Here is a 13,714-nt window from a genome sequence, read left to right as displayed (position 1 = left end):
CCCTCTTCACAGTCTGGCCTTGCAGCATCACCAAATCCACACGGACACGCGAGGACATTCCAGCCCTGACTTTCACTTCAAACCTTTCCATTTTCTACTAGGACAATTCTGTTTCTTCCTTCAGCTTGGAGAGGGATGGATTCCCCCAATTGATGTATTTTATACAAAGGTTCTCCTCACATGGAAATGTTTCCAGACAGCCTGAAACTCTTCTGCCCACCAACAACCCATTTTGTCCCACTGGATGATGGGAACTTCAAGGCAAAAGCAGCACATTTCTCTCCTCTGAGAGGAGCAGGATTCTCAGCCCAAGGGCCTGACACAATACAGATCATCCCTGGAGGAAGGCTTTACCTATGTGGGGGTTGTTACATTAACCCAGGGAACAAAACAAATAACAGAAAAACTACCTCAAGTTGAGCCATTGGGGGTTTACTCTTTCAAAAGAACCATATTACGTTTGAGAAAAGGCTGCCTATGAAATTGTCTGAGTAACTGACCACACAAAGGCTTAAAAGTCATGTGGATATGGCACCTGGGCACCTGGCTGATTTTTGAAGTAGGCCGTGTTAAGTTTGCCATTGGACTATGTGTTCTTCAGGGACTGAAGAAAGAGCAATGGGAGCTCTTTGAAAAAGATTCACTCCAAAGCAGCCTTAATCAGTACACCAGGGTCACTCCAAGAGGCTGAGCCAGGGTGGGGACAAAGGGCGGGGCTGGCTGACTTGTGATGTGCTGTGACACCCGTGACATCACAGGGGACGTGTCACAATGGGGGCAGATATGAACGGGCCCAGCAGGTCACGCTGGCCCAGTGTTGCTTGGGCAAGCGGTGAGTGCACACGTGCTGGGGAGGCTGGGCTGGGGACAAGGGCCGGGGCAGAAACGCTGCACCTGGGGCTGGGTTCTCCCCCTGCATGCAGGGACAGCCCCTGAAGGGAGAGCCTTGGGCAGGGCACCCTGCTGCTGCTGCTGCTGCTGGTGGGGCAGAGGGACAGGTGTTGCTCCCTGCCATCTGTCTGGAGCCCTGTCCTTCCTGCCCTCAGAGCCCTGAGCAATCCCGTCCCTGCTGCCCCCACTGCCAGCTGCCTCCCTCACAGCCCCACTCAAGGCCTTCTCTCCATCCTCCTGCAGACCATGAACTACATACCAGTGTTTTTCGTGCTCTTGAAAAGCCTCATTCATTACCCACAGCTCGTGGGTGATGGTTGGGATGAAGAAACACGTTTTCGCATGGAAGTGCGAGCAAAGCAGTTGGAATGGGAGAGGATTCGGCTGGAGCAGGAGGTGGAGCAGCTCAGCCTGCAGAAGGTGCAGCTCATGGGGGTCTTTCAGCCCTTTGCTCTTGGTGTGCTCGGCGTCCTTATCTTGGTGCTATGGTTAATGGGGTGCATAAGGAGCCTGAGGAGAGAAGAGTATGAAGGAGAAAACAATGATGCAAATGAAGGGGAAATCAGAAATGGAGATGCAAATGGAGAAGGCAATGTGGAAAATGAAGTTGTCAATGAGGCGGCAAATGGAGAAGACAATAATGTTGCACCTGCAGTCCATGAAGAAGATAATGATTTTGAGGATAACATTGGAAGAATTATAATTGAACGCATACAGTTGCCAGTACAGAACTTACAGAGAGGCTGCGATTGGACAAAAAACCTCATGGACAATTATACAGTTTACTCTGGACATGTCTTGTCCAACAGCTTCTACCCAGGCCTGCAACGAGCCATCGGGGTGGGCAGTGCCTTCGAAGGTTGGAGTCCCCATGAGGAGGATGTTGTGTTCCAGGTGTTCATACCCATGACTCCTCCCCGAGGCCACAGCTTTCACCTGGAGCTGGACTCTGCAGAGCAGAGGCACGTGAGGAACTTCCGTGTCCGTGTGCAGCTGGAGTGCACCTGCAGCAAGGAGCAGCAAGCTGAGAACATGCTGTGCTTCCTGCACCACCCCGAGGAGGAGCTGAGGAGCAATCAGGATGCCAGCCTCCTGGACACCCTGTGCACCGACTCCTACCTGGATGTGCAGAAAACTGCCCGCTGGTTCTACCAGCTGGTGAGAGCCATCTGGCCAGCTTTGCCTCAGTCACACAATTGGCATTTAAAGCTGCTGCCCTCCAGTCGCTCCTGCCAATTCCAGGTGAGCAATGGCATAGAGATCTTCAGGATTGAGATGCTGTTTGGGGTGCGAAGAGGAGACTCCGACATCTTTGTGAGCAGCCAGCGTAGAGAGGCCTACACCCAAAGCACAGCCTGGCCTGAGACCTATGCTGTGGCAGAGATGAAATTCTTCGAGCACATCGCCGAGCAGGCTCCCCATGACAGTTTGCACCTCAAATGCCTGCAGTTCTTCACCCGTCTTGTGCTGGGCTTCAGCTTTTCCACCTACTCCATGAAGACCATTGTCATGCACCTGCTCACTGTGGTGCCCGTGTCCCAGTGGCGCAGGAGAGATTTCCTGCAGCGGCTGGTGGATATCATCAATGGCCTGCACTTGTCTGTGCGAGAAAAACTCCTTGACCACTTCATTGTGGGGAACCAGATGCTGCCTCAGGTCATCCGTTTACCCCCAGATGTTCAACAAGCTCTGCCATACAATCTGTTCCATCACCTGGCAGAGGATCCGGCTGCATACTCCCAGGCCATAAACGAGTACCAGGTTCTGCAAAAGAAGTTCAAAAGAATCATTCGTGGTGAGCAGTGAGTGAAGCTGCCAATGCACAGAGCTGTGCTTGTGCTGCTCACAGCTGACACCAGAGACACCTCATCGTACAATTTTGGTGCTTTGAGAAGAAAAGAATGCAAACAAAGGCTCTGGTGGAGGCCCACAGCCTCTCCTGCCTCCTCAGCAGTATAGTATAAATTATCATATATGTAGTATATATAGAAGAAGACAAAAAATATACTAATATAAGTAGTATTGAAAATATCAAATATTCATTTTTATATCCTGATAAAAAATAATTCTGGAAAGTTTAATATTTTGTTATGTTTAAGTACTAAAAATAGAGTGCATATTAAGTGTAATTATCTGTTGTGAAATGTACTAATGCTATTAGTGCATTTATGTCCAGAAAGATTTCCATAAAGTAGACATATTTATAACATATATGACATTGACATAGATATACTATAGTCATTATAGATTACTATAAATGCATAACCTATATAATATCTCGTATGTATATAATGTATTATGTATGATCATATTCTTTTCATAAACAAGTAATGCCACATCTAGGGTCACTATCTGTTCAGACCCATAGTAGTGCTCTATAGTTAGTGCATTTCTGAGTGGAGAGATGGAAACTGCTTTGATCTTGTTTCAATAAAATACAATTGATCAGAATCAGGATTGTGCCAGACGTTATTGATCTCAGCCAGATCGATTGTGTTGGTAAAAGTCACACGCTGTGAATCTGGGCTCAGGAGTTGCCTGCTTGAACTCCACCAAAGTGACACTGCTGAACGGGTTCTAATCAGAAATTAAGCCCAGCTGCCCGCAGCCCCTGTGATGACAGAATCACAGAATGGCTTGGCTTGGAAGGCTCCTCAGAAATTGCCTCGTCCCAGCCCTGCTGCCGAGGACAGGGACACCATGCACTGGGCCAGGATGCTGCAAGCGCCTCCCAGCCTGGGCTGGAGCACAGCCAGGGACGGGGCAGCCACAGCTGCTGTGGGCAGCGTGGGCCCGGGCTCAGCAGCCCCAGAGGGCAGAATGTCCTGCCCGCCTCCAGCCCAAGGCCTCCCTGTGGCACTGGGGAGCCGCCGGCCCTGGCGCTGTCCCTGCAGGCCCTTGCACACAGCCCCTGTGCAGGGCTGTGCTGGGCCCGTGCAGGGGCTGCCAGGCTGCGGGAAGGTGTCCCTGGAGAAGGCTGGCACAGCCCTGGGCCAGCAGTGCCACCGTGAGGGCAGCACGCGGGGCCCGGCACGGCCGTCGGGGCGCCAGACCACAGGGCACAGGGCGCCCGGGCCCTGGCAGCTGGAGCAGGAGCTCTGCAGCGCGGGCGGCACAGAGCCGTGGGCTCCCGCAGCTCTGAGCCCTCACGGCTGAGGCAGCTGCCCAGGCACGGCCGGCTGGGGACACGCGGCCACCCTGGGGCCACCCACACGGGGACCCTGCTCTGGGGCCAGGCCAGGCCGCAGCAGGGAGCAGCCATGGGGCTGTGCCCGGGGAGGGAACGGCTCTGCCCAGGGACAGGGGTCTGCCAGCAGGGCAGCACGGACAGCAGGGCGCAGGACAGCAGTCCCTGCCCGGCTGCCCTGGGACAGTCCTGGCAGACACACGGAACACGGGGCTGGCAGGAGGCATCATCCTCACTGTGCCCACCTGAACACAGGGACATAAGGCACAGTGGGAATGGGGACACAGTAGACACCTCTCCTCTGGGAATATCCCCCCTTCCCTGGGGCCCTGACAGAACACAGGGGATGGGGCTGTGCAAGGGCAACCCAAGGACTGATGAGGAGGACAATGCCAAGGTTACATCTGCCCACACTCTGCATCCAAACTGCTCCATGGAGGAGAAAACTAGAGGAGTCCTTGCCACAGCGGATTCCTTCTGAAGGAAAATGTTCTGTATTCCTGCACATGGGTGTCCTTTCTGGACTGCTACTCAAGTGCTGCTCCTGCTCTCCAGGCTGTGGAGTATCTTCACAACAGAAGCAATGAAGCAAAGAGCAAAGGCCAGGAGAGCTCGAATTGAGGCCAGGAGAGCTGAAGCAGAGGATATGAGAACTCATGCAGCGACTTGCAGGGGGAAGTAGGAAAGAGAGGCAGAAGGAATTTTGCTAAATAATGACTAACTAGCCAGAGTAAATGGGGTGGTAAAGGCCAGAAATTAGGAAGAAGGCAGCAAACTTTAGGCAAATGATCAAGAAAAAGACCACAAAGAGGAAGAAAACCATCTTTCTCGCTCTTTCTATACCATGTGCTCTTCCAGAATCTAGACTGAAAATTCTTGTTGAACTCAACCAGCCCTACTGTGGTGAAATGGTTCTGGTTTGAACTTAAGCCAATTTACACCCAGCCCCTCTGCTCCCTGAAGAGCAGAGAAACAATTGGGCAAAGGGAGGTGGAAGTGAGACCATGCTGCCACTCTTCTGAAAACTAGAAGAAGCTCCTTCAGGGACAGTTCCTGAAGTCAGCACACTCTGTTTGTGACAGCGACACCAGCAACAAGCAAGTGTAACCTGAGCAAAGCACTTTACTTCTGTGACACCTGGAGGCGTTATCACTGAGCAATACTTTGATCTACCAGGTGGGAGCAAAATGAAGTGATGCCACTTGTTTTCAGGAGATTTCCTCACTCCAAGCTCTCCTGGCTCACCCCAGCCCACCTGTGACATCCAGCTCTGTCTCAGATTCCCATCCCAGCCAAGCAGCTGTGGAGCTAAAATCTACCTTGAAAAACAACTGAAATAAACTCAAGCTGAAGAAGAAACCTTCTTTTGTGGCAGACAGAGAGGTTTGGCCAGACAGCAGAGCCCTCTTCAGTCCAGTGAGGGGTAGTGAAGAGCTGGTTGAACCAATGTGACCTTGCAAACACTGGCAAGCTCCCAGTTGGGCCAAACTGGAGTTTATCTGGTATAAACTGGGTGCAGCAGGCACCAGGATCTTCCAGACAAATGCACCCAGTCATTGCAGTTTTCACTGTTGGTAGAAGACAAGGATCAATCAAAGCCAGAGAGTGGGAAATGCAGAAATACATCACATATTTACATATAGAAACTCTTGGAACAAGGATTTTTGCATTGAGAAATTTGGGGTGGAGAGGAAAAAGAGGGAGGAAAGGGAGGAAACTCACACTCTAAAGCTAATTTAAAAAAATAATTAAAGTGATTTGGCAAAATCATGTGACAAGGTAGTTTCTCTTGCAAACAGGTGCACGGCAGTTTTAGAAATATTAAATCTCAAGACGTTTGCATTGCACAATAGATGGCAGCCCGAAAGCATGTTGATGTTTTTTGGCAGTGTTTTGTATGTCATGGTATTTTTTTTTCTTTAAAGCTTCCATTAGCAGGAGGCAAAGCTTTGCCAAGGAAAAGGAATCAAATCTGGATGCAGCAAGTCTCACATTCAGACAGAGGCTCCCTGCCAGATGCTACGGGGCCAAATCGGAAACAACCACACTGAGTTCATTATGAAAACTGCATAATCAAAAGCCTGAAAAAAGGCAAAAAGAAAAAAAAATCTGTTTAATACTTAGCTAAATTCTCAACTCTTGAAGTAGATTTGAAGAAAACTTCATCATAATCCCCTCTTCCTTTTGAGGAATTCCTCCCTGTTCATGAGGTGTCCATGAGATGGCAGGAGTGCACTGTCCTCCAGAGGTTGAAGGACTGTCACAATGGTGACATTTCCACACTGAGAATCTCACTCTGGCTGTGGGCACTGCAGACAAAACACTGATTTATCTTTCTCATGGAAAGAGATAAGGAAGTGGCATCAATGGACACATCTTCAGAGAAGAAATTGCCTGGTGCAGTTTCTGGTTGACAGAATCCTGCTCAGTGCAGACCCTGGATCTACAAACTCATCCCAGGCCGTGCACAGGAATTTGTCACCAGGCACTGCAAAACTGAAAGAAAAGGATCCAGACATCTGCCAGAAAGAAATCTGGAAGATGGGATTTAGAAATCACAGCCCGTGTATTTATGGCTGGGGATGACTGTGGAAACAAACCCTCAGGGGTGTCCCAGTTTTCAGCTCTTTTTATCATCCCAAGTTCTCCACACAACTGGGGCACAGCTGTGAGCCTGCCCCTGGTCAGACAGGATCCACAGCAGTCCAAGTTCTGTGAGCTGGGCCAAGGGATGGGCTGGCAAATTGTGCAAGTGCTTCCCTGAGCCAGGCTGCAGAAGCAACATACCAGCAAGAGATGGATGCTTGTGTCTGAAGAGATCTCAGCTGCCTCAAGAGAGCAGGTTGAATGATGGAACTACTCTTTTCATGCTCCTGGTCTTGAGCCAGGATATCTTCCAAGTTTTTGTCCACACTACCTGGACAGGAAAGCAAGAAGAATCAGAATGGTTTGGGTGGGAAGAGATGTTAAAGATCACCAAGTCCCAACCCCACTTCCATGAAGCACTCCATCAGCCTCACACTGGATCTTCTCTAGCAGAGGGCATAACTGGGATGTTACAGCCCACATCTCTTCCCACTGATCCTCTCACTGCATCCACCCTGGGGGAGCAGAACTGGAGCAGTTTTGCTGTGCTGGGAGCTCCCTGTGCACCTGGGAGCTCTCACCTGCAGGCACTGCTGTGATGGACCAGGTCTGCCTTGTACTGAGCAGGGGAGGGGGGCTTAGAAGCTGCTGAGGGACACCCCAAAGTGTCACTTGATCTGTATATTCTAGTACAACAAAGACCTGTTCCCTTTCCAGTGTCCCATCCCTCAGCAAGCCAGGCATTCCCAGTGACATCACTGGAGCCTGCAAACAGCTCTGCTGGAGGCAGACACTGCCCTCTGCAATGACCAAGAGATGATGCTGGTTAACTGTTCTCAATGCATCCTTTCAGTTTCTTCTAGATGTGGTACTTGGGGACATGGGTTAGTGGTGGCCTTGGCAGTACTGGGGGAACCATGGGACTCGATCTTAGAGGGCTTTTCAAACTTAAATGATTCTATGATTCTTGCCTTTAAAATTTTCAAAGCTTTCCTGGCTTTCAGATTCTGCAGTTCATAATCCCTGATGTGATCTGTGAAATCACTTTCCTATTTTTTATTTCCCGCCTTCTCCTGCATGGGATATCAGGCTGTATTCCAACTCCTAGCTGCAAAACCAGTCTCACATCAAGGCACACAGACCCAATGAATTCTGTTGCAAAGGTGAATCACCTCCAGAAGCTGAAGTTCATCTGCATCCATGGCAGTTGATGGTTATGGACAATGCTCTGAAAGCACCGGGACAGAAACAGTATGGATCTCTCAGTGTGATACCTGATTAAGAAAAAATTCTTCCCTGTGGGGGTGGTTTTTCACCTAGTACAGGGTGCCCAGAGAAGCTGTGGCTGCCCCATCCCTGAAAATGCTAAATGCCAGCTGGAGAAACCTGGGCTAGTGGGAACTGTCCCTGCCCGTCGCAGAGGGTTGGAATGAGATGGTTTTTAAAGTCCCTTTCAACTCAAACCATTCCAAGATTCTATGACCTGGCTCCTGATAGTCCATAAAACCCCAGAGACAACAAGGGGATGTCATTGGGATACAAAAGCTTTGAAGATGAGGGGAGAATTGGGTGGGAATTGTCCCTTCCTCCTGAGGACTGTACCAATCCAAGGTTAGTGCTCCATTCCCAAACTACATGCAAATCCAAAGGTCTTGGCACTCTTCTTGAGTGCTGATCTTGAACCCTCAGCCTGACTTGAATCACTGCTTCCTTCTCCAGTCTACACGGGGGAACGGCCCTACGAGTGTGGGGAGTGTGGGAAGAGATTCAGGGAGAGCTCAAACCTGATGGAGCACCAGAGAATCCACACTGGGGAGAGACCCTATGAGTGTGATAAATGCAGGAAGAGGTTTCAGACCAGCTCTCATCTCCTTGAGCACTATCACTCTCACTAGGATGAGAGGCTCTTCTGCTGCTCCGACTGCAGGAAGGGATTCAAGCACAGCTCTGCCCTCAGCACCCACCGGCTCATCCACACTGGGGAGAGACCCTACGAGTGTCCTGTGTGTGGGAAGAGCTTCAGGCACAGCCCTCACTTGACCAGACACCAGCAGAGTCTCCACTGAGGGAAGCCCTGCGAGTGCCCCGAGTGCAGGAAGAGCTTCATGCACTGCTGCAGCTCCATCCCCATGGCAGGATCCGCGCTGGATGATCCCCAGGGACCCCCGGTGGGCAGAGGCCCCCTGAGCCCTGGTGCTGCTGATCCGTGTTGGGAAGACACCTGGCTGGGGGCTCCACATCCTCTTGGCTCCCTGTGGCCTGGATTTTTTTTGCATTTCTCTTTGTCCTTCCCAAATACCGACATCCAGGTAAAAATGAAGATGTTGAATAATGACATGGTTGGGCACATGGGAGCATATTCCAGGGGATGTGGGGGATGCTGGGTTCCAGAGACTTGAGGGTTCCAGGGAGGGACTTGGGGGTTGCTCAGGGCTTTAGGAACCCCAGCTCCAGCAGCTGTGGCTGTGCTGGGAGACCCTGGCGGAGGTTCTGGGGCAGCTGATGAACACCCCCTGCCCTGACACTGTCCCCACGTCCCCCTCTCCCAGCTCCTGCTGTCCCCTGTTCAGGATCCCCCTCTCCTTGCTTTCAGTCCCCTTGCCCCTGGCCCGTTCCCATCTCACCCCACTGTCACTCCTGTCCTGCTCCCATCCCAGTGCAAATCCCATTCCTGGTTTCATTCCCTGTCCATGTCTCATATTCTTTGTCCGGTTTCCATTCACATATTCCCAGTCCCATATTTTGGTTTTGTTTCCCTTTTTGTATTCCCAGTGCTACTCCCATTCCCATAATTCAATTTCTGTATTTCCAGTCCCCTTCCCATATCCCCATTGCGAATCCTGTTACCATATTCCCATTTCCATTCCCTGTCCCATGTTTTTAATCCCCATCCCATATCATCTCCCCAGTTATTATTTCCATATTCCTGGTTCCTCTTTTTGCTCCTATTCCCATGTCCCTGTCCCCATTCCCACTTCCATTCCCTGTGTCTGTCCTCATTTCCAGTAGTTGGAATGTGTAACACAGAAGCCTCTTTGAGTCCCTCCAAGAGAGAACAGAATGCAAGAATAAAATTAAAAACATTTTCAGAAATGAAGTATACTAAGCCACACCAACGTGAAATAGATCTCTAAGGTTTAGTTTAAGAAGTATAAATATTAAGTTGCATAGATAGGAAGTAGAAGTATAAATCATAGTGTGAAATACGTAGAAATATGTTATAAATGCCCTAAGAAGTAAAAGCCATAGAATCTTATGTAAAAAACAAGCTACAGTGGAAGCTTAAAAAGAGTTCTAGACAGAATAAAAATAGATTAAAAATATATTTTATATTCTTCAGATAGAATAGATAGGCATTATGCACAAGTTAGACGTAAGCTTTTGTATTAGAAAACCAGAATTCTAATAGGTTTAGGAGAAACGCTTCAGGTTCCTGTTTTTTGATCATTGGGAAATTTGTCAATAAAAATCCATGTATTGGAGCCAGAGCTCTCTCTCTCACTCCTCTCTCTTTGCTCTGTCCTCCTCCACCATCATCATCACCACTATGAGCACATGAGAGAAGAGGAAGATGAAGAAGAAAAGATCAGAAGAAGAAAGGCCAGGGAGCATCTGCCTCTGGAGACTCTGCACCAGCCGCAGCTTCGACCTCTTGCAGCAGAGAGCTGCTCCTGCTTCCATGGGGACTTTATGGCAGAGAGATTGAACAGGGACTGGAGAGCCTTGGGCTCTTTGCCTTTGGAGCCTGACGTGCCTTCACAAGAAACAACTTTACAGCAGCCAGCAGCTGCTCTGCTCTGGGAAGATCTAAAGCTATAAACAATCCTGACACCCAGTCCGTGTCTCTGTCCCTATTCCCAGTCCCTGTCCCCATTTCCCATTCCATTCTCAGTCTTGGTCTCGATCCTGTAGTTCCAGACCCTGTCCCTTATTCCTTGTTCCCTTCACACTCTCAGTCTTGTATTCCAGCTCCCTGTCCCCATTCTATCAGCCAAATTCCTGGTCCCTGTCTTCTTTTCAGTTCCATTTCCACACCTGGTCCCATTCTCAGTCCCACTGCATTATTCCCATTGTCATTCCCGATCCCTGAACACATTCCCTGTCCCTGTCCCCTTTCCTAGTCCCATTCCCAATTCTGTTCCCTATCCCTGTCTTATATTCCAGGTCTTGGTCCCTGTCGAGGTCCCTGTCCCCATGACAAGTGCAGAATTCCAATTCCCTGACCGCATTCCCATTCCCTGTCCCCATTCCTGGTCCCTGCCCCATTCTAGGCCTGCATTGTTATAAATTTATCTGTAATAAATTGATCAACTCCAATAAATGGAATCAATAAAGAATTTATTGAGCGAGCAGCAATAAGCAAATCAGTGCTGGGGTCCGGGGAGTCTCCGCTCCACCAGCGGCGCGCACCCCACTCCGTGTCAGTCCCTCTGTTATTTTCATCTTCTCCCGTGTCTGTGCCTTTCAGCATCTTCTCACGTTCTTTCTGTGTCTGCACAGCCAGTTGCTGGGGGCTCTTCTGGCTCCTGGTGGTCATTGGGAGGAAGGCCGTGGTCATCTTCTCTTAGCCATTGGTTGACTTTTTCCAATCTTTTTTTTCAATCATCCACAAACTGGGCACATACACATACAGATGTTTGTGGCTATTTGATATATAATCTTTCAGCTAGCTTAAGCAAGTCTCAGTGGTCTTTTGGCCGTGTTCCCTAATTTAGCAATGTTTGATTAGCAAAGTCTTACACGTACTCTGTTACAATTCCCCCTTTTTATCATTTTTGCTGATCAAATCTTTGCAATTCTGCGTGGCTCAGTTCTAACCCTTCATCCTGTATAGGCTCATACTGTGCTCTTACCAACATTAAGTGCAGGGCTTCCAGCTTTCTTTTGACTATTGAATGATTTTGTTAAAAATACATGGTCCAAAGGTCAACACTAAAATCACCAATATTAGGGGTCCTGCAGTAGTGGACAGTAGGGTAGTTAGCCATGGAGAATGGTTAAACCAGGACTCATACCAGCTCTGCTCCAGTTCTCTTTCTCGTTTTTGTTTCTCTAGGCCCTCCCTGAGTTCAGTCATGGTATCCCTAACAACTGCAGTATGGTCTGCATAAACAACCCTGTTCCCCTAGTGCAGCACATAATCCTCCTGTTGTAAAAACATAAGGTCAAGTCCCCTATGGTTTTGCAATACTATTTCTGACAGCGATCTTAACCATTTTTTTAATGCACTGATTGATTTTTCAATTGGAATTACATCCTTATCTACAGCTATTCCAAGTGATTGAAACTTTTGGTTCTGCTGCACAAGTGAGGTTATCCCTGTCCCTGCACCTGCAATTCCTACAGCCATCAGGGTGGCTATAGTCAAAGTGATAAATGGTTCTCGTTTTTGTAATTGATGGTTTGGAGAGTTCTGATTATCATACACAAATTCTTCAGGGTGGTATGTGATTCTGGGAATAATCATCACTTGTCCTGTTTGGATTATTCTCCCTCTGCATTCTCTCTTGGGAGGTATACATTTTTTTGGTTTCCATTCTACACTAAGAGCTTTATTTCTTCCTGCTCCTGGATTCCAATGTGATGCAATTGTTTCACATCCCCAGTGTGCACAATAATACTGTCCAGGGCTATTACAATACCCTCGTCCAGGGTTGGAGCTAGGACAGAAATAGAATCCTTTCAGATTTGATCAAGGGCCTATGGGCACTATTTGGCACAGAGTGATCGTGAAACTAGGTGCTCCAGGAGTTGTAATGGTCTGTATCACATGTTGATCTTCCTGTCTAATTAAGCACCACTGAAATGGTTGATGGAGGTTACCTTCTGCCCACGCTCCTTTTTCCCATATGCAGCCTAAAATGATTATCAATTACATAAAGTAAAAGAAAAGTGGTGGATTCCTTTCCTTAATTAAAATTCCCCTTTCTGGTTCCTGTAATGCTGTAATTTTGACCTCGGTTTCTGTGCCTCCCTTAGGTGAAAGGCTGGGGGATTTTGTGGTCGGGGTCCATAGGATGTGTTTGTGCTGACCCCTGGGGCTTTCCAGCATTCTCCCCTTCCTTACGTCTCTGTCTCCTTCTACACATTTTCCTTACAAATTTTACACCTTATGCATGCAAAAGTATAACATACACAATCTTTTTCAAGACATAATATGGTATTAACTTAATTCATTAGTTCTTTTATGCAGTTTAAGATCAGTGTCTCTGGGTTTCCCTGGCATTCCCACTGCTCCTCAGGGAGGGCTCCTTTCACTCGACTGGCGTCCAGCCCCGCTCAGCAGTTCCAGTGGCAGTTTCTGTGGTGAGTGACACAAGATAAGGTCCCTCCCAACGAGGGGTCAGTGAGGTCCCTTTCTGTGTTCCAATTAGAACTCTATCCCCTGGTTTTTTGTTGTGGATTGCAATCTCAAGTGGAGATCTTTGCACCACAAGGCTCTTGTTTAACAACTGACCTTGTCAAACCATGAGTTGTGTAACGAACTGTTGGAGCTGGTGATTGTCAAGTCTGGGATGGTCCCTGGAAATGTCTAGATCTTATGGCATTCCATACAGCATTTCAAAAGGGAAAATTCCTACATCAGTATGAGGTTGAGTCCTGATATTATTAAGGCTAATGGGAAACACTTTACCCAAGACATCTTAGTTTTCATGGTTAATTTGGTTAGCTGTTTCTTTATTTCCCTATTAATCCTTTCCACTTTTCCCGAGCTTTGTGGATGCCAAGGGGTATAATATTCCCATTTAGTTCCCAGGGCAGCAAAGACTTTCTTTATTATCTTAATGCTTATAGCAGTTCCTTAGGGACTGCTTCTTGGCCATCGGGAAGCTCCCATTTTCCTTCTTCAGCCTCTTTTGCTCCTATTTGTGCTAACTTGGCTTTTTTGAGGTTTGGGGTTTTTTTTTTGGGGGGGGGGTGTTGTTGTTTTAGGGTTTTGTTTTGTTTTGTTTTGTTTTGTTGTTTTACTGTAAAGGTGAACAAATAATGCTTTTTCCCATGTAGAGCAACAAAATTATGTGTAATATCATAACAACTACAGTGTAAAGC

General features: G+C 48.3%; 1 protein-coding gene across 1 annotated transcript; it reads left to right on the top strand.

Moving 5' to 3' along the window:
• Window positions 1-1,137: 1,137 nt before the first annotated feature.
• Window positions 1,138-2,697, top strand: LOC306815919 (inositol 1,4,5-trisphosphate receptor-interacting protein-like 1; the record flags this gene model as incomplete). The annotated part of the gene is made up of 1 exon (XM_079332420.1): window positions 1,138-2,697. One exon carries the CDS (start codon window positions 1,138-1,140, stop codon window positions 2,695-2,697), a length of 1,560 nt encoding a protein of 519 aa, XP_079188546.1.
• Window positions 2,698-13,714: the final 11,017 nt, after the last annotated feature.

This window comes from Erithacus rubecula, assembly GCF_903797595.1.
Source record: "Erithacus rubecula genome assembly, contig: scaffold_291_arrow_ctg1, whole genome shotgun sequence".
In the NCBI taxonomy this organism is placed as follows: domain Eukaryota; kingdom Metazoa; phylum Chordata; class Aves; order Passeriformes; family Muscicapidae; genus Erithacus; species Erithacus rubecula.
The sequence above is the reverse complement of the archived record's forward strand: the minus strand, read 5'-3'. Positions and strand labels throughout refer to the sequence as shown.